This window comes from Tauraco erythrolophus, chromosome 3 (assembly GCF_009769465.1).
Source record: "Tauraco erythrolophus isolate bTauEry1 chromosome 3, bTauEry1.pri, whole genome shotgun sequence".
In the NCBI taxonomy this organism is placed as follows: Eukaryota; Metazoa; Chordata; class Aves; order Musophagiformes; family Musophagidae; genus Tauraco; species Tauraco erythrolophus.
In genome coordinates, this window is record NC_141467.1 from 103,649,556 (window position 1) to 103,673,379 (window position 23,824).

The 23,824-nt window shown below is 48.3% G+C and overlaps 1 protein-coding gene across 4 annotated transcripts in view; it reads left to right on the plus strand.

The window, feature by feature from the left end:
• ADGRB1 (adhesion G protein-coupled receptor B1) overlaps positions 1–23,824 on the plus strand; it is a 215,458-nt gene that overhangs the window by 122,137 nt on the left and 69,497 nt on the right. For all 4 annotated transcript variants that reach the window (XM_086609591.1, XM_086609592.1, XM_086609594.1 and 1 more), the window contains exons 17-18: positions 1,806–1,947; positions 22,943–23,046. In XM_086609591.1, coding sequence (XP_086465717.1) covers positions 1,806–1,947; positions 22,943–23,046 — 246 coding nt within the window. The remainder of the gene's footprint in view (positions 1–1,805; positions 1,948–22,942; positions 23,047–23,824) is intronic.

The window sequence follows — 23,824 nt, forward strand, 5'->3', positions numbered from 1 at the left end:
GATCCAGGGAAGACATATTTGTGTCTCATGGACATGCAGGAGGGTCCAGACATTTAGAAAGGCCTGGATGGGCACCAGAAAAAAAAAACAACCACAACTCTTATCGCTTGTGTGTTGCTGACAACTTCTACAGTAAAATTAGTTTGTCCTTTTTTTTTTTTTTTTTTTTAATACTGTGAAAACTGCTTTAATCCAAACCAGAGATAATTCAGGAAGGCTCGGTGTCAACTGGATCCAAGTAGATAATTGCAACAGAATCAACAGCATGTGTTGATTAACCGATTAACCGGCTGGTACCCAGCCCGCGGTTAAGGAGGTGGAGGAAGACTCCGTCTTGTTACATGAGGAACGGGTCAGTGCGTGCATGGCGTTGAGACCTGCAAAACCCTTCTCTAAAACTCAAGGCAGGTCTTCTGGAGTCAGCGGTAGGGAGAAGTCCAGGCCATCTGTGATACACCTAAGGCTGCTGAGCAGCTTGGCTCCATCTGGAGCTGCCTTGAGGTTGCTGCTGGCATTCTTGCCTAGGTCCCCTCCTCTGAGGATGGTCAGATGTGGAGAGGGGACATCTTACACCCACGTTCTTCCAGTGAAGGCATATGGCCCTTTTGCTCTGCCTCCACTTGCTGTCCCAGACTCCAGTTGAAACCCAGGTTATCCGCACGGATCCTGACCTTCTCCCCATCCATTGCATTTCTGCGCTTACTCTCTGCATTTGCACCCTGTACGTGACAAAATTCCAGCAGAGCGGTCTGGCCAAGACACAGAAGCAATGGGTGGAAAATGATGGTGCTTTTTGGGTGATGACTGTACCCCAGCAAATGAGGCAGAGCACGAGATTCCCCTTTTCCCTGGCTTAGACCTTAGTGCTCACAAGGAGATGGGGCCGGCGTGCCTGTGGAGTAATTGGGGGGGAGGAGGGTGTAGAGGGGGTGGAGAAGGGGTGGGGGAGAGGCAGAGTCATGTGTTGGGGTACTTGGTGTGGGGGAGGGGTGCACTCCCCTGTGGGGATCATGTAGGGAGGTCTGTATGGGGGGGTGAGATGGGGGGACATGTCTATATGGGGTGTGGGGCAGGGGTGCGGGGGGGGGTGTATAGGGTGAGAGATGGGGCTATAGGAGGAGCGAGGTGTGTATCAGGTGGGACAGGTCTATAGGGTTATGTATCCATATATGGGATATGTAGGACTGGGCTATAGGGTTAGAGAGGTGTATTTACATCGCTTAGGACAGGGCTGTAGGATTATTTATCCATATATGGGGGGGTGTCACAGGGCTTATAGGGTTAAGCATCCACATGGTATTTGGAACAAGGCTGTACGGTTACACGTGCATATATAGGATAAATGAGGCAGGGCTATAGGGTTAAGGAGGTGTATATGAGGTATGTGGGACAGGGCTATAAGGTTATCCATTCATATATGGGGTGTACAGCATAGGGTATAGGGTTATGCATGCACTTATTGGGGGTGTGGGACAAGGCTGTGGGTTATGCGTGTGAACACGGGCTCTGTGGGCTATAGGGTTAGGAAAGCATATATGGGGAGAGTGAGACAGGGTGACCCGTGGAGGGGGGGGGACCACACACATTTACATGGGTGGGGGGCGATGGAGGGATCAGAGCCGGGCGGGAGCCCCAGGGGTGGACCAGGACCAGGAGCAGGAGTAGAAGATCCCGGTCCGGGGGTGGTGGTGGGATGGGGCCGGCAGCCTGAGAGGGGGTGCGGGGGGGGGCGCGGTGCCCTCTCCCCGCCCGCCCTGACGGCCGCTCTCCCTCTCTCCCCCTCGCTCCGTCCCTCCTCCCTCCAGCAGAGCCTCCGCCTCCGCCTCCCCGCCCGGCGCCTGGTCCTGGCGCGGCTGCCGAACGGTCCCGCTCGACGCCTCCCGGACTAAGTGCCTGTGTGACCGACTCTCCGCCTTCGCCATCTTAGCCCAGCTCAGCCCCGACATGGTGAGTCCCGCCGGCGGCAGCGCCGAGGGAGGAGCGGAGGGGAGAATGGGGAGGGGGGGGGACACACGGGGACGGGACACACTCGGGGAACGGGGGGAAATAAAGAGGGAGGGAAAGGGACGCGACCGGGATGGAGCTGAGCATCCTCGGCGGGCGGCTTTCGGGTACCGCGTCCCTGCGCGGAGGGGTGCCGGGGACAGACATCCCCCCTCCAGCCCTCGCTGCAGTCCGGTGGCAGCGGGACCGGGAGGCTTTGCATCACCCTCCTCCTCCTCCTCCTCCTCCTTCACCGCCGCCCTTCCTTTCCCCTTCCCCTCGACCGTGACCGCGGCTTTGGCCGTGGGAGGGGGTCACAAACACATCGCGGCTGGTGCTGCGACTGCTTCCCCCCTTCCTGCCATCCCTCCATCCCTGCGCTGTGCCTTTGAGTACGACCATGGCTAAACGTGGGGGGGCGACCAACCCCCCCGCCGGGCGCGTTCGCTCCCGTGGGCTCCCCACGCGCGGAATCTTCGCACGTGTCTTATTTTGAGAGGAGGGGGGAATCGCTCCGCACCGCTCCCCTCCTCTCCACCGCTCCTTCGTGGCTTCTTCCCTACCTCGGGGTCCTTCTCACTACCCCACGATTTTTTTTTTTTTTGCGGGGGAGGGAAGGTGAGTTCCCCACTCCGGAATAAGGGACCGTGGAAGGGAAGTGTTGCGAAGTTTTGGCCGCTGTCGGTGACATGAAGCCGGTCACCGCGTCTCGGACGGAGCCTCCGGAAAAAAAAAAAAAAAAGTGCGAGATTCCTAGAAATTATCACTGGGCGGCTGCACCCTCAGTCAGAGAGTGAGGCGGGTGCCAGGGCACCAAAGACAACGCCAGGGTGGTCAAAAGGGGCTTTGCTGGCTCCTCTCTTTCACCTTGTGCTTTTTAATTTTTTTATTTATTTTTTTTTTAAGTAGTTTATCCCGTTTTTGGACAGTTCTCAGGTTTGTAGAGCAAAGCCCCTTCTCTCCCTTCCACCTTGTGCTTCTCCATCTGCCTGAGCACTGGGAGTTACTGGGCCCTTGCAATTATTTACTAATTATGCCTTGCTTGTTAAATGCTGGCTTAATTCGGCGAAAGGGGAGGGGAAAGGAAGAAAGGAAGGGTGATGGTGGTAAAGGGGGGGGGGGATCACATTTTCCAAGATGAAGGTTTGGTTTATTATTAGAAACACTAATGTATTTGGTCCACTAGTTACCATGGAAACAACATCTGCACTGAAGTGGTTTTAAAGACACAGTGTTGGTTGTGTTTGCCCGGGCCCCGTGCAGGCCCAGCCACTCCAGCGTTGGGAAATGGGTTTTGGGGTGTTGGGTAGAGCCGCTCTTGGGGTCCTCTTGAGAGAGACACCGAGCTTCTGGTCTCAGTAGAGATGCGCTGGTTGAAAGATGCTCGGAGGTAGGGCCAGGACTGAGTTCCTGCTTGGAAGGGATGTGGAAGGAGCTGGTTGCTTTGATGCTGGCATCCCTGCACTCATCTTCTTCCACGGGTCGTTGTTTCACTGTCTTCCCACCGGGCAGGTTGGGGTCTGCATAAAACTAAGAGGGCAGGGAGGTAGCCTGCTGGGCTAGTGCTTTCCAGGAGTGGTACCCAGCCTTCTCAAGGTGGCCAGGCTGGGCTCAGGTGAGCCAGGTGGGACCTCTCTCAAGCAGCTGCTCTGTGAGCCTGCAAAGCTGTGTCCTGGCACCAGCAAGGCTTCACCCTTCAGCCCAAGCTACAGCAGCTTAAACATCTGGCTCCAGAGGTTGTGATGACCACCAAGATGATCGATGGGTGGGTCTTGTCCCATGCGGGAAGGACTCTGTGCTGTCATTGCGAGCAGCCCAGTCCTGACAGAGTTTAGGGAGGCTGCGTGATCGGAGGAAATAAACTGTAATTTCTGCTGCGGGAATGTTTCTAAGGAAAAGCTTGAAATGAAGCCAGCCCAGGTGTGCAGCTGAGCTGCTGGTGAAGGTCCTTTGCTGATCCTTCTTCTGGAAGCAGGCAGAGGACCAGGCAGTGTGGGAAGAGAGAAAGGAGTTTTTGACTTGGCTAAAGGAGAAGTTTTTCTAATGGAGGCTTAAGTCTTCATGCTCACGCAGTGCTTGGTATTGTTTAACTGAGCAGCTAGGAAAAAAAAATGGTTAATTTGAAGTGGCCAGATACTGCTACTCCCTCAGCTCGAGGTGTTTGGAGTGTTATCTGGGTAACACAGGGTTGGTGTAAGCCCTTTATCATCAGTGCGAGTATTTTCGCATCTGAGAGTGGGCTTGGCTGCAAGAGGATGCAGCTTCCTTCCCCCAGGCATGTTTTATGATATCTGCAACTAACCTCTCCGCTGGTCCTTTGGGGTTTAGACCTAAAATTGCTTCCTTCATCCTCTTTCCAGCTCCGCTGGCTGCAGGTTGGGTTACATTTTCACAACTCCTTTTTTTCCCCAAGCCTGGAGTCAACTCGTGAGCACCAGGATGAGTCCTTTGGCCATGCTGGGAGGAAACCTGAGGCTTGGCTACCTCTAGTCCCTCCGCTAAGCAAAGCCCAGGGTCTGTTGGTGCTGTGGAGCGTTGTTCACCCTGTTTCTTGTGGTACCACCCTTGGTTTCCTGACTGAGTGTCATTCTGAGCGAGCCCACGCTGCCTCCTTTCCCCAGAGGTGGCATCTCGTCATCGTTGGTGTCTGCGGTGGTGACATTTATAGTGCAGTTTTTCATGTGCCTTTGGAGCTCTCAGGACAAGAAGCTCCGTCCGCCTGTGTCATTAATATTATTTATTGCTATAAATTTCCCTTCTGGAGTCTTTGGCCCTGGCAGTTTGAAATATTTGTAACCCTGGTATGGGCACAGCTTCTTTGCGGTGAAAAAAGGACCAGGAAGGGCTCATGGAGGATGAGCATTGCTGCCCAGGCAGACGATTCGGACTTGCCAAGGACAGAGTTTCCCCAGGCTGGGCCCTGAGAGTTGCTGACACGGCAGGGAAAGGAAGCAGTTTTCCTTGATTTCAGTGAAGTTAGGGGCTGAAAGCACTGTGTTTCGAATCGATGTTGGAGACGGACATCCTACATCGTGATGGAGCTGTTCAGATCCAGCTCAAAAGCTGGAGGTCGAATTTGACTCTTTCCCTGAGTCCTATTTCCCTTGGACCTTGCTATTTCGACTAGACAGAGGCAGCCTCTCGCTCTGGTTCAGCAGGATTGTGCTTTGACCGTCATGAAAGATTAAAACCTCTTAAATTAAGGAACATGGACAAGCTTTTTGGGTCTGTCTTTTCGCTTTGGTTTTATACCATGCCTAGCTTCGTAGGGCAATGGTATTGAGATGCTCTGATGCTACAGCTGTGTAATAGCAGTGCTAACAGGGAATAAGAGCAAAAGGAAATTTCAGAGTCCAGTATTTGTACTATACCTTTGCAAACCGTGGCCAGGCTGATTAAGAGTCTTGTGGTGATGGTTTTTTTTGGGGTATTTCTTGCCAGTCTTGGCAATTTCTTGGAGACGGGAAGGAGAGAGAGCAGGAGCCTGAGGATGCACAGGAGAGCCTTTCACTCTTTGGTTCTCTTGTGAGTTTGGCTCGTGTTGTCTCTTCTGCCTACCAGCTCGTGATTGGCCTTTATAGAATCATAGAATCATAGAATGGTTAGGGTTGGAAGGGACCTTAAAGATCATCTAGTTCCAACCCCCCTGCCATGGGCAGGGACACCCTCCACTACACCAGGTTGCCCAAAGCCTCGTCCAACCTGGCCTTGAGCACTGCCAGGGATGGGGCAGCCACAACTTCTCTGGGCAACCTGTTCCAGTGCCTCACCACTCTCAGAGTGAAAAATTTCTTTCTTATATCTAACCTAAATCTGCCTTCTTTCAGTTTAAAGCCATTGCCACTTGTCCTATCACTACACGCCCTTGTAAAAAGTCCCTCCCCAGCTTTCCTGTAGGCCCCCTTTAGGTACTGGAAAGCTGCTATAAGATCACCCTGGAGCCTTCTCTTCTCCAGGCTGAACAGCCCCAACTCTCTCAGCCTGTCTCCATAGCAGAGGTGCTCCAGCCCTCAGATCATCTTCGTGGCCCTCCTCTGGACTCGTTCCAGTAGCTCCATGTCCTTCTTGTGTTGGGGACTCCAGAGCTGAACACAGTTCAGCTATATAAAGTCAATCAAGCTTTAAAGACTGGTTCTTGCAGCACTTAGGACCGTAGTAAGACTGTACAAATATATCTCTGCTCTCTCTCCCCCTCCTTTCTAGCCTCGTCTGCAGAGGCAAGGCTGGTCAGATTTGGGCATTGGAGCTCTGCTCTCATTTCCAGCGTTAGCGAAGGTTGAAAGGTGCTGGTGGCAAGAACTTGCAGGGAGGCTGAGTTTGTTGCATCCGTGCTGAATCTTTTGAACATCCTGTCTCCACGATGGCGTTAACTAACAGGGAAACGATTAGCTGGAAGCTAGACACAGCACCTGTGTCTTTTTGTGGGGTGTACTGTAGCAGACCAAACTGCAGAGCTGGCTCGGAAGCGTGCTGGCAAGGCAGGGGAGTGTACGCAGAGGGCAGCCCTGACCCTGTGATATCCCAGGATGTTGCAAGAGGCTTCGTTTGTTGGTATCTCCTCTTTGCGTGAATGCAAGGCACCTTTTGTGGTGTGCTTCCTACCCAAAGGGACAACAGCTTCTGAGCTCCTCTCTTGACTCACAAGGTTTACTTTTTTTTCCCCTGAAAACATCCCAACGTTGCGTGTGCAGCAGAGGAGAAGAAATCCCTTTTTACCCTGGGGAAATAACGAAGCATGGAGAGTAGACTTTCAGTGTACGTCTTGGCTGAGTAGGCTGTGGGAAGGGAATCAACATGCAGGTCTGGTGTGATCTTGCTGTATCTTGAAGATCTTCCTGTCTGAAAAGGTTGCCCTGTGCTATGGGAGGTCCGTGTACTGCATGGAGAGTGTGCAGACACAAGGTGGGTTATTTAAGGTCTCAAAACTCTGTAGGACCTCGCTCGCACAGGGAGGAGATCCAGGTTTTCCAGCAGCATGCTTTTCCTCTGGAAAAAATATTGATGTTAATGGATTAAAGTATTTGGTAAGGGTGTAGCAGTTCTGACAACATGTTGATGGGAAGTTATGGCAGTGTTTCACTTAGGTAAGACTGGAGCACTTTATTTGGAGATGAATGTTTTAACATTTATATTCTACCATCGTTTATCATGTGAGATTTGGAGTCTGGATACGAACAAAGCCTTTCGCATATCTTGAGAAAAGCTAATTCTCAGGTTTACAATAGCTTTCAGGTTTAATAATGATGCAATGTTAACCCTTCGATTCAAAAGTTGGACTTTTCTGCTGATGGGAAGTTCTCTCTTTTGCCCAGCTCGAAGTTTTAAGTTGACAAATTGCTGCCAGTTTGTACAGGGGTCTAGAGAAGAGTTTCTTAGACTGGTGTATCTGGGTGTATTGGCTAGGCTACACACAGAGCTGTTCCCGTGCCTGCAAGTGAAATTGTGACTTCGGGCTAATCGCTTTGTTGCTTTCTGCTTCCGTTTATCCAGCTGCAACATCCTTGCAGGTGACATCCTAAGCTGCAGGCATCCGTATTTGCACAGCGCCCCAAGCCTGAAGGGTGCTACAGAAAGCACCAAGTGCTGTCATTTCCCTAACAGAGCATTAGGAGCCTCCGCTCGCTTGGTTAGCAAGAGCCGTGCCAGGGCAAGCATCGCTGAGCTGCGAACGTTTGGGTGTTTGAGGTCCAAAGCCTCCTGTGCTTGAGCCATTGGCACATCTTCCTGCAATCACCCTGTCCTCTCCGGGATGCTGCTGTGCATAGAGTGTCTCTCTGGAGCTGATTGTGCCTCTTGCTGTGGAGCCTTTGAACTGGAAACGTTTCCTAAAATTTCCTGGAGATTTGTGCTGTTACTGCCAGACTGTCCCCCAGTATGGAGAGGCCAAAGTGGGAGAGATGAAAGGACATTTTGCAATGAGGGTGGTGAGGCACTGGAACAGGTTGCCCAGAGAAGTTGTAGATACCCCATCCCTGGAAGTGTTCCAGGCCAGGTTGGATGAGGCTTTGAGCAACCTGGTGTAGTGGAAGGTGTCCCTGCCCGTGGCGGGGGGGGTTGGAACTAGATGATCTTTGAGGTCCCTTCCAACCCAAACCATTCTATGATTCTATGACACTCCAGCTGGACTCCTGCTCATCTCAGGAGAGCTTTGTGCTGAGACTGGGGAAAGTTATGGTGTAAGTGCTGCTGGAGATTTCTGGGGTTTGCCCATCTCCTGCTCCACAGCTGGAGCAGCTGCTGTGTCTTCTCAGGGTTGCCTTTCCCCAAGGTCCGTGGCAGCCCATGGGAGCAGGCTGTGATTCTGCAAATCACAAGCTGGTCTTTCCTTTGCTCAGCAGGGTTGCTCTTTTCACTAAACCCGATGTAGTCCCTCTGAGTTTCAGCAGGCCTTGATGACATGGAGGAGACAGGGTATGAACCAGCTGGGCAGACGGTTTTCCCCTCCTACTCTCTCTTATAATACGATTAGGAAGTAGAGAGGATGTGTGATGCCCTCTTAGATGGCCAAATGGGTCCATCCACAGTCTTGCTCCCTCTCAAAAGATTTGCATTATTTTTCAAATGTGACCTCTTAGCAGAGGGGGGCTGAATTGTCATCCTACATTGTTGCTTTGCTGGAAGTCACTTGCTTTTAAATGTTTGCTTTGTCATCACCGACTTGAGGTCTCTCAGTATGTTTTGCAGAGTGAGTTTGGGCTAAATCTCATCTGAGTTTGGAGGGGAACCGGAGTCAATGTATAGATGATTTACGTTGGGTTTTTAGAGGAAGGAGATTACTGATAGAGCTTGTGCAGCACTCTGGGTGCCAGGGAGCAGAGGAACCCCGAGTTTGTTATTTTGGTGGGAGATGTGAACAGAGATTGCCATCGCTATATGCTGTACACGGATACCTAAGAAGGGATCCCGTCAGCAAATAAGCAATTGATGTTTGAACATATGTAGGTAAGGAATCAGAGACGAGGGTGATAGGAAATCCCTCTCAGCTCTGTGCTTCTGGGAGAGACAACACTTGAATATATGAAAAGAAGACAGGTAGCACACAAGGTAATAATAGGAGGATTTGGCTCAGCATAATAAGCAGCCATCCAGCATCCCACCTCCTTCGCTGTCTGCGGATTCAGCTGTCTGTCGATCCAGCGGGTAGTTTGGTAGATATTCACAGCTGACAGCTTTCCTCCGCTGAGTTTCTGCTTCTGGATTCGCTCAGGTCTTTTAACTCACGACAAAACTCCGGGCGGTGGGATTGCAGCAGCGTGGGTCTGCAGCTCTTCCCCCCGCGAGCCGGAGCCGGCGAGCTCCGCGCAGCCCTGGCAGTGACTCTTCTGCAGGCAAATGCTGCATCACCCTGTATCTCTTCATCTGAAGGGGACGTGGGAGAGGAACATGATCAAGTGGCTGGGAGCTTAAAACCGTTGTGGGATTCACCGCTTCAGCGTGAGTAATACCGAGCCAAATTCACCCGTCGGTGTAAAGGCAAGAGCAGCGCTGGCATTAACCGGGTGACCCCAGGAGCAGACCAGGGCTGAGGTTAGTCCCTAGTCTTCAGCTGAAATTAAAGACTCCTCGTGCACGTTTGGAGTCCTGCGTGTCCAGGCGTTCCTGAGGGGTTTGGTGCTTATTTTGAGCTGCAGTGCTTAATGGCTTGTTGCCATGAAGGCAGCTTAGCAAGTGTGACAGCTGCCCTATTACCCAGCCACAGATTATTGCTCTGTTAAAGGAGGTGTGGATTTAAGCCAGGACACCGGGATCTTCCCAACTCCCACTTTCTTGTTTCCTAAGAGCTCGGAAAGCAGCTCTCAGACTCGGTGCGTGCAGATTTGAGCCGTTGAGGACCAGAAATGTGAGCGAAGGGGGTGAGGGGTGCCTCTCTGAGATGCTGTGCTCTGCGTTCGAGCAGGACCACTGGTACGGTATGTGAGCGTGGGAGTGTGGGAGTGTGTGCGTGGGAGAGGATGATGTGTCAGAACTGTTTGGCGTGGTACCTCCACGCTGATGGCGAGCAGAGGTGAGCTCTGCGAGACGGTTTGACTCTTTTCTGAAGGAGAAAAGACGGAGGGGAAAGAGGATAATAGTATTCGTTGGGTAGAAGGTGGATGTGGAAAGGGAGTCATCAGCTTTCTGTGTCTGCTGGGGATTGGACCCAAATTGCAGTGTGAGAGATTTAATTTAGGCACAGGGGAAAACATTCTGACTGCAGGGATAGCCAAGCACCGAGAACCTGGCCTCCATCAGCAAAGGTTTTCTCGAACAGGCTGGGGATGGTTTAGATGGCTTCGAGGCAGGTGAATGGGTGAGCTGAGTTTTCCAGCTCTTTGCCCATCCTCTTGCCTGTAATTCTGTGAACTAGATCCCCTTCGTGACTGCTTCTTGCTATGTAAAAGAGAGAAATGTGGCAGAGGTGTGACATGTTGCTGGGAGGTGGAGAAGCAGGATGGAGGCAGATGGGGAAGCCCTGGTGGGTTAGGGCATGTGTTTGGAAAAATCAGAGTCTGTCCACAATTGGCAACCTCACCTTGCCTGCTTTCCATATCCAGCTGTAGCTGTCATTGCTATTTTTTATTTACTATGTGTTATTTGGACCACCGCATCACCCGGGAGGCTTTAACTGTGGAACAGCACGACTTCAACCTGCTCGGTGCAGAACGAGCCACAAAACCATCCCGACCCAAAATGGGTGAAATGCAGCTGAAATTTCCAGCTGGAACACAAGGATGTTCAGCTACAGGCGGGTGTAGGGGCACAGGCAAACAGCACGAGGGCATTAGTCATCGCCATCTACAGTAAGTCGTGGTGCATCTGCTGTTGTCAGGGTTGTTTTGTAGGCATTGCACCAAGCAGGGTTTTACAGAGGAGGTTTAAAGTGAGAGCACTGGATGGCTTTCTAGGTGTGTTTTGGGGAGCTTCTCCCAAGGCGGAGGAGGGCGTGGGAGACATCACAAAGGTGCTCGTTTGAAAATGGTAACAAGTGGGTGATGGAGGCTGGGTTTCATGGGCTCGTCAGGGTGGGAGTCAGCGCATTAGTGCTAAATGAGATTATCTGGCTTTTCAAAGCACTTCAAGGACCAAGGACGTTGTGTTGGAAGAGTCAGTTGAACTGTTGAGCGTTGCTCGTCTTTCTTGTATCATTCTGCACCCTTTTCTATAGTACTTTGGCCTGGAAAAGCCCTTTTTTAGGTAATTTTGGCAGGCTGCTTCACGACTCAGCTCTGTTATGCTCGGCCTAAAGGCTTAAGCTGCCCTTGGATTGCCATGCAGTTAGACATGGAAATTAAATTTGGTGGGTTTTTTTGTTTTGTTTTGTTTTTTTCGGTTTGTTTGTGTTTTTTTTTTTTTTTTACAATAAATGTCTCCTCGTTTAAAACAAAATTGAGTCAATTCCTGAAAGGCTTGTGCCCTTCATATTTTTGCTATCTATGAATAGCTGAGTGGACAAGTCTACTGGCAAGATTTTGGCAGTAATGGCAATCTTTAAGCAAAAATGGGCAATATGCATGGAAAACAAATGTCAGACTTGTAATTGCGAGTATTTGTGCTTCAAACTTTCCTCTAAATGTTAGGAGTGTCTAATCAGGGAACTGAGACTGCTGTGCCTGAGATCATTCAGTCCAAACTAAGTGTGCAGCTTGAGTGCTCACGGGCTACCTGCCCTACTAACCAGAAAGGTATACAGAATATATTCAATAAATCTGTGAAAGCAAAATGACTCTACTTTTTTCCCACAAGCAAGGCAACGCTTTCATTTTTCATGACAAATTGTTGGTTTTGCTCTTTTAAATACGGCAGTCATGTCAGCCATTCCCCGGATGGGGAATATCCTACTACTGGGGCCAGTTTTGATCTTGTTTATATCAACTCGGTGCAGTTGTAAATCCAGTGGCTGTTACAGTTTTGCTTCCCAGTCACTCAGCTGTGATTGAGATGGGCATCGGGGCCAGAAGCTGGTTCCTTGAGATCCCATGTAGAGGGAATTAGCACCAGTAACTCCCCAGAAACCAGCTGTGTATTGCACTGAGTGGGTGGAAACATGCAGGATCCCATGGGTTCTTCAGATTGCAATGGGAATAAAGCCATCGTTGTCATCATAACGTTGTACAGATCATCTGCTAAATGAAATCGCTTCGTCTCCTTTTCAGAGGCGAGCTCCAACCAGTGAGTCCCTGAAAGCCTCTGAAGACTGATAATGAGCTGGAGACGTAGAATCATAGAATCATAGAATGGTTAGGGTTGGAAGGGACCTCAAAGATCATCTAGTTCCAACCCCCCTGCCATGGGCAGGGACACCCTCCATTACACCAGGTTGCTCAAAGTCTCATCCAACCAGGCCTTGAACACTTCCAGAGATGGGGCATCTACAACTTCTCTGGGCAACCTGTTCCAGTGCCTCACCACCCTCATTGTAAAATCTTTGGTTTCAAGGTTGTTGGTTCAACCCCAGTTTGGGTCAGGAGCCATTGCCAGCACATGGATCTTCAGTGGCTGAACAGTAAGATATGGGAACCTTTTCCTGGATCCTACAGGAGAGGAGTCACATCTGCGAGTAATAATTAAAGGGACTGAATGAAAGCAGGGTTTAAGAGGTGATTTAGGGATGGCTTGCACAGTCTTTGAACAAGTGTTCATGGCTCGTGCTTTGGATGAAACTTCTTCAGGGCTGGTCTTCAGTGTTCAAGGGTGTTAGTAGGGGAGAGGGAAGGCAAACATTCATTCTCCATGGTGGTAGGTAGCAGGGTGATATGAGCATCTTTGGCAGAAGGCTTCCTCCAGACACGGTGGCCTCAGATGTTTCCCCCACTCCTCAGCTGAGTCTCTCCAAAGGGAGGATGCGCAGGCATGGTGGATGCATGTGTTGCCCATGCCGTGGGGAGAGCTGTCGGTCTGGCATCACTCATCAGCATGACGTTGATAAAGTAAAACAAACAGCAGGCTGGTTTGGAATAATTTGGTGAAATGCTGTCGCCTGGCATGGAACCAAAACACTGCTTAAATCAGGATAAACACAGTCTGGATTCCACCCTCATTTTCCATTCCCAGTCTGCCATGGAGTTATTTTATTTTAACTGTGTGTAAATCTTACCACATTTCCCTGCAAGGTGCTCGGCACTGCTACTGCGAAGTTACTGGAGATGAGGGCATGCTTGTGAAACCAGGGCAAGATGGGTAATGAAAGAACCGTTTGCAAATCAGTTTACAGACTTTGAATGGATTATCCTTTGTGTAGTACACAGAAGGGGCAATCCCAAGCAGAAGGGAGCAGTAAAGAAGGCTCATTTTTAGTATAATTAGAGCATATGTCCATACTGTAAAATAATGCTAGTAATACTAGTAGTAGTAGTAGTAGTAGTAGTAGTAATAATAAAAATTACGTGGCAAAAGCACCTCTAGCACTGTCCTGTAATTATTCTTACTGTTTAATTGTTGTAATGCTCCATGGCTCTGCCTTGGCTTGTGCCAAGTAGCAATGTCCAGCTGTGGTCCAGGGGCTGGCATGGTCCATGAATGTTCCACTAGGCAATATGGTCAAGACCCCCCCTGTTTTGAGCAGTGAGTTTGTATGAGTGTTATCTATACCGTATCACTTCATCTCGGGGCAACAGAATGGGTCCTGGACCATTTTGTTTTCTAGAGCTGACATAGCAAGATAGAAGTTTGCTGCTTACTGCAGTGCCTGTGACACCAGTACTCTGATTAAAGTTCACTTCTGCCTCTGTTGTATCAGAAGGAAAGAGCGTGTACCCGTAGAGGAATAGGCCATTTTGATTATTACCAGCTTTATTGTGGAAAACAGTTTTCTTTTCTCTTCAACATGTTTTAAAGGGAAAGACTGGAACAGAGCAAGTCTTACCATATGCATGAAAAGCAAAGATTTGAAAACCAGATGCTACATCTGGCCAGGTCACAAACAGTTAAGTGAATAGCTCTCTTCTCTCTCTCCTCTGTGCCTCCCCATGTTAATATTGCACAGCAGAGAACGAGATGCTGGTGCTTGCTTGTCCTGCCATAGCCCTAGGAACCCCCTAAGGCATTTACACATACCACAAATCTAAGCTGAATTAAGCTTTGGGAGAGAGATGGAGGGCAGTATTATTCTCTTCCATTTCCAAGGGGTCAAAATAGGCCCCCGAGTAGTTAAGGCCAGTGTTTACAATCTAAAGCAGGTCGGCTGAGAGGACTTGGAAAAGATTGACTTAAGTGATGGAGCCATTGACCTGCAGGCATGCTGGGAATAGACCCCCACTCTCCTCGCTTGCTCGACACGCCGATTCCCAAACTGCAGCTCGCAGAGGGATGCAAAGAACCTCACGACTACTTGTTAGAGCCCTCTTAAACAGTGATTTCAGGAGCTTTGCCAGGCAGAGTGCAATGGGAAATGGGTGGGGAGGGAATGAAGTATAGTGTATTTTAAATAATGATAATGATTACGTCCCTGCCTGTGGCAGGGGTGTTGAAACTAGGTGATCTTTGAGGTCTCTTCCAACCCAAACCGTTCTATGATTCTATGATAGCGAATATAGAATCGAAGAATGGTTTGGATTGGAAGAGATCTTATAGATCATCTAATTCTAACCCCTTCTGCTGTGGCCAGGGACACCTTCCCCTAGATCAGGTTGCTCAAAGCCTCATGCAGCTTGGCCTCGAATGCTTCCAGGGATGGGGCAGACACACCTTCTCTGGGCAGCCTCTTGCAGTGTTTCACCACCCTCAGAGGGAAGAATTTCTTCCTTAGATCTCATCAAAATTTCCCCTCTTTCAGTTTAAAGCTGTTACCCCTTGTCCTATCACTGCACACCCTTGTCAAAAGTCTCTCTCCAGCTTTAAGCTTCTGTTTGGGAAGAGCTGGCTGGGCAGGAGGAGAGTGGTTCTTAGACTTACTATGAGCCTGATCCAGCCCTCCTTGGTATCAAGACTGGAAATTGAGGCACTGACAGTGCGTCCAGTAGTTCAAAGAGCAGCAGCAAGCTGACCTGAGGACTGGCAGGTAGATAATGCGTACTGCTAAATCTCGTAATTCCCTGCCAGCCTGAAGGAAATTATCCTGACAGTTCCTGTTAACGAGTGGCTGCGTGACCACTCCTCTGCCCCGAGAGCTTCGTCAAGGCTGTTTACTGAACGCAGATTGCCATGTTGTATCTTGAGAGCAGACTCGATACCGAGTGAAGAGTTAGCAATTGTTAATAAATAGTAGCACGTTAAGATGTCTCTCCGGGTGATTTTTGTGTACTGTAATTACATGGAATTGCCTGTTAGACTGGCCAAATGACATAAAAGGGGCCCTCAGCTCCACAAATGCGTTCCCGATAATGGGTGACTATTAGCTTTGACATGAGAAGCCTGTAGTTATGATAGGAAGGAAGCAAAACGAGGCAGTAATTCTCTGGACCTGTCTTGCAATGACATGGGCTGAGCTGGGAGGGATGTCGGCTTGTTCCGGAAAGAAGTTTTAAAGAGATTGTTTATTAATGATGCCACTGAACGATCTTCATGCAGGGATTTCAAAGTGCTCTTCAGAGGTTAAAAGATAGAGAAGAGAAGGCTCTGGAGAGATCTTACTGTAGCCTTCCGATATATAAAGAGCTATAAGAAAGATGGAGAAAAGACTTTTTTGCCGGGTTTTGGTCCGGATAGAGTTAAATTTCTCCATAGTAGATTGTGTGGGGCTATGTTTTGGATTTGGGATGAAAACAGTGTCGATAGCACAGGGATGTTTTAGTTGTCGCTGAGCGGTGCTCACACAGTGCCAGAGTATTTTCTGCTTCTCACACCACCCACCAGTGAATAGGCTGGGAGTGTACAAGAAGTTGGGAGGGGATGCAGCCAGGACAGGTGACAGCTGACCCCAACTGACCAAAGGGATCTTCTATACCATATGACATCATACTCAACAATAAAACTGGGGAGTGGAGGTTGATGAGGGCGGCTGTTGCTCGGGGACTGGCTGGGCATCGGTTGCTTGGTGGTGAGCAATTGTTTTCTTTTGCATCGCTTTCTTTTCTTGGGTTTTGTTTTCTTAACTCTCTCTTTGTTAGTTTTTCACCTCCTTTTTTAAAATTATTAAGCTGTCTTTATCTCAACCCGTGAGTTTTTGTACTTTTACCCTTTTGATTCTTGCCCCATCCTGCAAGCAGCTGTGTGGAGCTTAGCTGCCCAACTGCGTTAAACCACAACAGAAGCACCTGTAGTGACAGACACTGGAACAGTTTGCCCAGAGAAATTGTGGATGTCCCGTCCCTGGAGGTGTTCAAAGCCAGGTTGGATGGGACTTTGAGCAACCTGATCTAGTGGAAGGTGTCCCTGTCTATGGCAGGGGTGATTGGACTAGATGGTCTTTGAAGGTCCCTTCCAACTGAAACCATTCTGTGATTCTATGAAAAAATAATTTGATGCCTCCTCACCGCTCCTCTGCTTTGAGTTGAGTGAACTCTGCAGTCCCTCTGATAATGCTGACCCACCAAAAAAGCTCCTTTCAGCAGTGGCCCAATTCTGCCTTCACTAAATCCCTGCTACTGCCCTTACTTTGTAGTCCACCAAAAAGAGCTTGTGTCCTGCTTTTCCTCTCTCTGTGCCTTGCAATTAGTGCAAGAAATGCGTCTTCTGAGAGGTGAAAACCGATCCTTCCCTTGAACAACTCTATCTGTAGCTATGGTTTAGCGTGGACCTCAACAGCTGGCATGCCCTGGCATGACCGGACAGCTGGACATCAGTGCTACTGTCACTGAGCACTGCATGATGGTCAGGAGAGTGGTGGGATACAAACAGCACTTGCTTTTTTGGTGTGTCTGCTCCCTGTGTGTGGTCCTTCTGCAGGAAAGTGCAAAGCTTTGCTCCTCTTGGCTCTGCAGAGTCCCCAGAGGTGGACACACGCATCAGTGGCAGCATTGTCAGCTGAGTTGTGTCAAGAGCCTGGTTCTCACCCAGGTGAAGGTGTCGTAGCATCACTCATTACCATGGTCCCTAAAAGATACCATATATTTCTGCAGATTGCTGCCCTTTGGGGTGGCTGCTGTCCTTTTGTCTGCTGGTTGTACTGGAGTAGAGTATATGGCTGGTGCTTTACCACACCACTGCAGTATATATGCGTATATATGAAGGACCTAAGCCTGAATGATAAACCCAGGATCTAACTGAATGGATATTAAATAAAAATTCAGGATTTTTTTTGGCAGATGGCAAAGGCATGTTCACCTCTTGGTCACTCAACCCTCCTCCGTTGTTTTCTTACAGCACTGACATATATTTTGTTTAGAAAGCTGTTCACTTTTCTGAGTACTAGTAAAAGCATTATTTTCCAGCAATTCTAACAACTAGCTCTCTGCTTTGACAAGAGTTGTCCAACCAGCAACAAAATCAATACAATGCGACTTAAAAAACTTCTCAAGAATCTTGAAAAGCCTTTAGGCCAGTGGCATGGTAAAATGGTTCCTGAGCAATTCCTGGAGTAAATCACACCCACCTGGTCCAGTTCTTTGTCAGAAGAGTGGAGTGAGACTGATTTGTTTGAACTCAGGACCTGTGAGGAGAGGTAAAGGGAGCTGGACTTGCTTGGTTCTTGCCAAGACAAATGAAAGGGGCAATCTAATCACAGGTATCAGAGGGGCAGTTACAAAAACTGTAAAAGCAGATTCCTCTCGCTTGTGCCTGAGGTTTTGACAAGAAGAAAAACCACAAACTGTAACTTGGGATGTTGATGTCCCACCTTAGGAAAAACCCTGTCACCAGGAGTGTAGTGTGGCCCTGGAATGGGCCCACATTCCTGGGATGGGAGCTCTCCATCTCTGAGAATTTCCAAAGCTTATCTAGACAAAACCACGGCCAAACTCATCTGATGTTAGTGGTGGTCTTGCTCCAAGCAGTGAATTGGATTAGAAAGTTCTAGATGCCCTTTGCAACCAGTACTTTTGTAATTTTTCTGACTTAAAGAGTCTTTAATTTCAAAAGCGCAGGAAGTCAAGCTCAAGGCAACGGTTCTGAACAACAGACACATTTCTGAAAACAAACAAAGCCTAGCACCCCGAATTCCAAACTCATATATCTGTGTTTAATTTGGGAGCAAAATGGATGGTTTAATTTTTCGGTGACTTTATTAGTATGATGTTGTACCTATAAAGACCTTGTTCAGCCTTTCTTGTATGAAGAATGGAAAAAGCAGAAAGAGCAGCTTGCTTGTAAGGTCTCGGGCAAGCTGCATGGCATTAAGAAATACCATTTTTGACTTTGTTCTAATTGGAGCCTGTTTGACCCTGGAGCCAGAGCGGGGTAATGGAACAAGCACAACTCAAATAAAGTCGCTTTTCACAGTATTCTGCAGGAAGTAAGAGAAGGAAAGAGACAAATGCAGAGAATGTAAAGGGGGGCAGAGCTGGAGAGATGCATTAAGAGCAAGAAGAAAAGGCAGAATATGTTATGGAAAATGGCCAAAGAAAGGGAGGAAAGAAGACAAAGGAGAGAAAAGATGAGGGAGAAAGGAAGAGAAGGAAATGGAAAGGAAGAAGGAAGCAAAGTGAAATTGTAAAGAGAAGGAGGAGTGTCCTTCTGCCCTGCTAGGCAGAGTGATGAGGTGGTAGGACAGCGAGCAGCCTCGGGCAGTAGCACTTGTTATTTCCATCCCAACTGATGTCATTGATTGCTTCTCTCCCCCCTTTTCATGCTTGGTGACAGAATTGCAGGACTTGCAACTCGTAACGACCTGTACTCTCTTCCTGCTTGGCCCAGACAAAGGTTTTCTTTCCATCTCCAACCGGGCACAGCTCTATCTGTGTTTCAGGGTGCTTCTGGATGGCACCCATCAGCAGCCATGGGGAGGTGGTGAAGGACAGGCCGTCTGGGACCATCTCCAGTCCAAGCAGGTGGAGACTCTGTTCCTAGCTCCTGTCTTTTGCAGATGACCAGTTTGGTCCTCAGCTGTGGTGCTGGGAAACTCCTGCTTTCTCTCTTACCTTCAGAATGTCTTTCTGTTTTTCTCTCGGTATCACTATTTCTTTTTAAACCAACCTTGCTTTTCCCCCTCATTCTTCCTCCAAGGAGATTTCCCTCGCAAGGCTCGGATCCTACAGCATCCAACTACCTTCTGTCAGGGGGTTTAATTAGTCAGAAGCAATAAAACAAACAATGCTTCATTTGCCAAAGGGAAGAAGTGGGGGAGGGGGAAAAGAAGATGAGGAAGGCAGAGAAACCTTAATAATGAAGAAAGAAAGCAGAATCCTAAGCTACATGGACCTAAGCCTTTAGGACTTACCATTCCCAAAGGAGCAAGCTCCTATTCTTATTGCAGCCAGTGTTTTTTATGGTTATCCACACTCATGATGCTAACAGAAATCCCATGAGGGCTAAACCAACCATCCCTTCTCTGTAGGGAGAAGGGATGAGCCTCATAGTATCTCTTGAGCAGAAGTCCTTCCGGTGGGCATGGATGTTGTGAAAGTTTGGCTGAAGGATAAAGAAGGAGGTGCAGGTCAGGGTCTTTTCTGTGGGAAGGGCTGCAGATAGACGTCAGCTGTTACCCAAAAGTCTGTCATTTGTGTAATGCCTTGCCAATGAGCAAACACCTAACCTAGGAATGGTCTAGAGCATGCGACCTCTTGCTTAGCTGATGGAGGATCTAGGAGGGAGTTGTGGGTGATGTGGGAAAGAGGATAGGGAAGGGAGTGAAAGAACTTGAGGCTGTTGAGGGTGGAGGCATGTCAGAGAGGATGTGGTAGGGAGGAGGGTTAGGGTTACTGTGTCGGAGATACCGGGACATGGTCTGCTCAGCTCTTAAAATCCAAACTCCATTTCTTCAGTTGCTCTACGATGGTTTAGGAATGAGTTTTATGTTGGGGTTTTTTTTGCTTTAACGGAGCTCCTCCCCCACTTTTATCCAGTTACCCATGAAAAGTCAGTGAAATGAGACCTACTTAAATCAAATGTCACAATCGATGCTCATCCCAGGCCACCATTTGTGCGATGTGAACTCATATTGCCGTAAGGGGGGAACGGGGAGAGAAAAAGGGTTGGAAGTGAGCTTGGAGCGAGTGAGCAAGGAGCAATCCATGTCCGAGTAGCTTGTGCTTCGGAGTGCATTTGTCGTGACCGTGCATCTCTGGGGTGGGACAGGGCTGTTGCGCACTTGAGTTCTGCAGCGGGGGAAAACAAAGGTGGCAAAGGGAGAAGCTGTGGCTTCATACTGGAGATTGCATCTCTCTCCCATACCCTACCTCAGTGCCTGACTAAATCAGAAGCTTCCGTTTCCAGAAGAAAGTCCCTTCCACATTTCAATTTATAAGGAGCAAGACAACGATATTTCAGCACTCGCGGTGCCTGGAATATGTCCAATTTAAATTTTGTTTGATGGAAGATGAATCAAAATGTTGATATTTTCATTGAAATTTCTTCATGTTTACCTAGTTCGCAAAAGACTGCTTCTAACCTTCCACAAATATTTGGCAGGAGTAAATTCTCAGGGTGGGAATACAGTCACATGAGTTGATGTTAAAAATCACAGTGATCCAAGTCTCCGTAGAAGTTTAGAGGAAGAATCCACATGTGAGCTGAAACATTTTCTGTGAGCATTTTGGGAAGCTCTAGGTGGAGGGAGATGCAGGACCTTGCTGGATGGATTGGTGAGGCTCAGCGCTGTGTTATTCTTGTGGTTCCTGCCCAATTGCACAATTGCTGGTAGTTAAAAGGATTCAGATATTTCTGGAAATCCAGTTCCATAATTTGAGCAAGTTGAATTAGGATTGGCATCCAAACCCTTTGTACATATCGATGATGTAGTTTTGGAGAATCCTAAGCTTCCTGTTTCACAGAGCAAACTTAAGGAAGCGGTACAGGCATGCTGGGGTAGTGATGTGTCAGAGCTACTGTGGTCAGTAGAAAGGGGACATTGCAGAGAGGTAACACCACGATGCAGTGCAGTTTGGCTTCCAGTCTGTAGTTGGTCTGTATCCAGTAAAGATCCTTCAATCAACCTGTACTCTTTTGGGTATATATGCCAGTTGGGTGTTTAAGCTGTTGAATGTGTCACTAAATTTTGTCTCAGATCCCTTAAGCTCTTGTACCAGCCATCCCAATAGCTCCTGTGGGGTTCACTGCAGCAGTATAGTGAAAGTTTTGTTCCTCATTAATTCCCCCCAATTATATTGAAAATGTGAGAGGTGCCCTTGGTCAAAATATGCAAGTAAGGAGGATCTTCCCAAGCCCTTCAGACTTCATAGAATCATAGAATGATTTGGGTTGGAAGAGACCTTAAATATCAACTAATTCCAACCCCCTTGCCATGGGCAGGGACACCTTCCACTAAACCAGGTTGCTCAAAGCTCCATCCAGCCTGGCCTTGAATTCTTCCAAGGGTGGGGCATCCATAACTTCTTTGGGCAACCTGTTCCAGTGCCTCACCACCCTCAGAGGGAAGAATTGCTTCCTTCTGTCTAATCTAAATCTCCCCTCTTTCAGTTTAAATCCATTGCCCCTTGTCCTATCGCTACACACCCTTGTAAAAGTCCCTCTCCAGCTTTCTTGTAGGCCCCCTTTAGTAGGCCCTTCAGGGACAATTCAGCTCAGATCCCTATGTATCAAGGTTGTTGGTCTCTTCTTCCTGCTGGGCTCTGTGGAGTAAACCTGTACTGACTGTGGGCTTCAAGTCAATGGACTCATGCTTGCTTTGCCCATGTGTTGAGCTGGCCAGACTCCATATAAGCACAGCACTGAGCCTTGCCTAATACATTGTGCTTTGCAGAAGGCTCAGTAGCCTGGAACAGAGCTGTAGTAGCCTCAGCTTCGTGGTGTCCTGCTGACTGGAGTTTCAAGTTGAGCAGTCTCATGCCTGCCAACAAAACGGTGTGGACAAGTCCTTAGAGGACTGCCTGTTCCATTCCCAAATTCATGTGTAATTGCCTTTTTTTTTTTTTTTCCCTATGCTAAGCCCTTACTATGTCAGAAAGCATCTCGTCTCCATGGCTGTAGCTACAGCTGTTAGTACTGTGCCAATTTAATGACAACTTGACTGTGCTCCCACACCTCTGCATACTGCCTAATCGCTCCAAATAGTGGGTTCTCCCGTGTCTGCTGCACGGTGGGTCTCTGCTTCTCGACCTTCATGCCAGTAGAGATCACTGATGTGGAAAGGAGAAACATGCTGGCAAAAAAGCCTGCAGCAGAAAAAAACAAGTGGGATCCTCATCCACACTCTAAGCTGAGAACAGGGGTAGTTTAGTGACATTAGCCTGGCAGATGTTGGCATGTTGGCTAGTTAAACCATCCCAGTGATGCCGAGAACTGGATTAGGAGAGGTTATAGCACATATGTTTGTTCTTGATGTTGCAAGAGTTGATGACTGGCATACCCTTTATGTTCAGACAGAAAAGGAAAACCGTTCCTCACCAGATTTTCCAGTAAGGACTCTGGCATATCAAGAAATGCTTTGTGTAGCACTGTAAGAGTAGTGAAGTGATGGATGGTATGACTGGATGCTGTGTCCCTGGGGAGGATATACCTCTTGTTTTTTCTTTACTTGGTTCATCTCCTTTTCTAGATGGATGTTTGTAGTTGGTGGAGGATTTTCACCTTCTTTTCATCCTCCAACCTTCATCACCGCCATTCCCAGAAGAGCTCATTTGTAATTATTCTAATGTAGGCACCACCTTCTGCTATTGCCTCGTTAATTATCTCCAAGGTTTCACACTGGAAATGGAGAGCCTGATCCTCCTCTTGCAACCCACGGCTTTTACACATCTGCCTTGTGATGGATATCAGACACTGGTGTGTGTGAGAGCAGAATCAGGTCCAAAAAAAAAAAGGCTGGGTCAACCAGAAAGAGATCCTGGTCTTCTTTCCTCTTTATTTATATGTGCAGTGTGATGTGAAGGTCAGGTGAGTTGACACACAGATAATTAGGAGGACAGTTCTTGCCATGAAGTTGAGCTGGTAGTGTTTGCTGAGCATCTTCCTTTTTTTTTTTTTTAATGTCTTACTTTCTCTCTTTCAGAACATGGAAAAGGTGCTGGTCCCTTCTGTCACGTTAATTGTAGGCTGTGGAGTATCTTCGCTGACACTTTTGCTGTTGATTATCATTTATGTCTCTGTTTGGAGGTATGGCTTTCATTCTCTTCTCTTCTTGTTGGGGAAAGTAACTGTCTCTTGATCTACATGGATCCTGGAGGTTTTGCCCTCCTGTTTTGGGTGTCTAAGGAAGAACCATTTTGTAATGAGTGGCTCCTGCAATAAGTCATCATGGTGGCTTAGCTGGCGTTATTCTTTCCTTTCAGTGCCAGAGAAATTAGTACAGTGAAATTAGTGCCATGACCCCATGTAGTCACACTGTGTCATTTTCAAAAGCCGCGTGCTGTTGTAGACGCCTTCGTATACCCCAGGAAACCTTGTTTGTGGGAGGTGGATGTGCACTGCCTCCTGGCAGGCAAATTGCTTCAAGGTATTCCCGTTTGGGTCTTTGATAACATTAAAACATCCATGACCCGTTATGAAAACATCTGGCCTGAAGAACTGACAGCACTTTTCAGGAGCTTAAGGATGATAAATCGCGTGGTCTAAATAACTCGCCAACCTCTTAGCTACGCTTTGCCTTTAGCTTCAAACATTTATGGCATTCCTCAGTGCATCCTGTTGCAGAGAGCTCCAGTGCACCTCTAAGCAGGTCAAGTGCAGCCTTAAATTGTATCGTTTATAGAAGCTGAAGTGGTTGCGTAGCAAATTTTTATTGAACAAAGACCCACATTGGCCCATGGCCCTGTTAGATGAGTTTTGGTGGACTATGTAAGCTGGATGACCCGAGGTGTGCGTGGGATTTTTTTCCCTGTGCTGCATTTTACAAGGTTTGAGTTTACACTCTGAGACCCATGGCTTTCCTAAA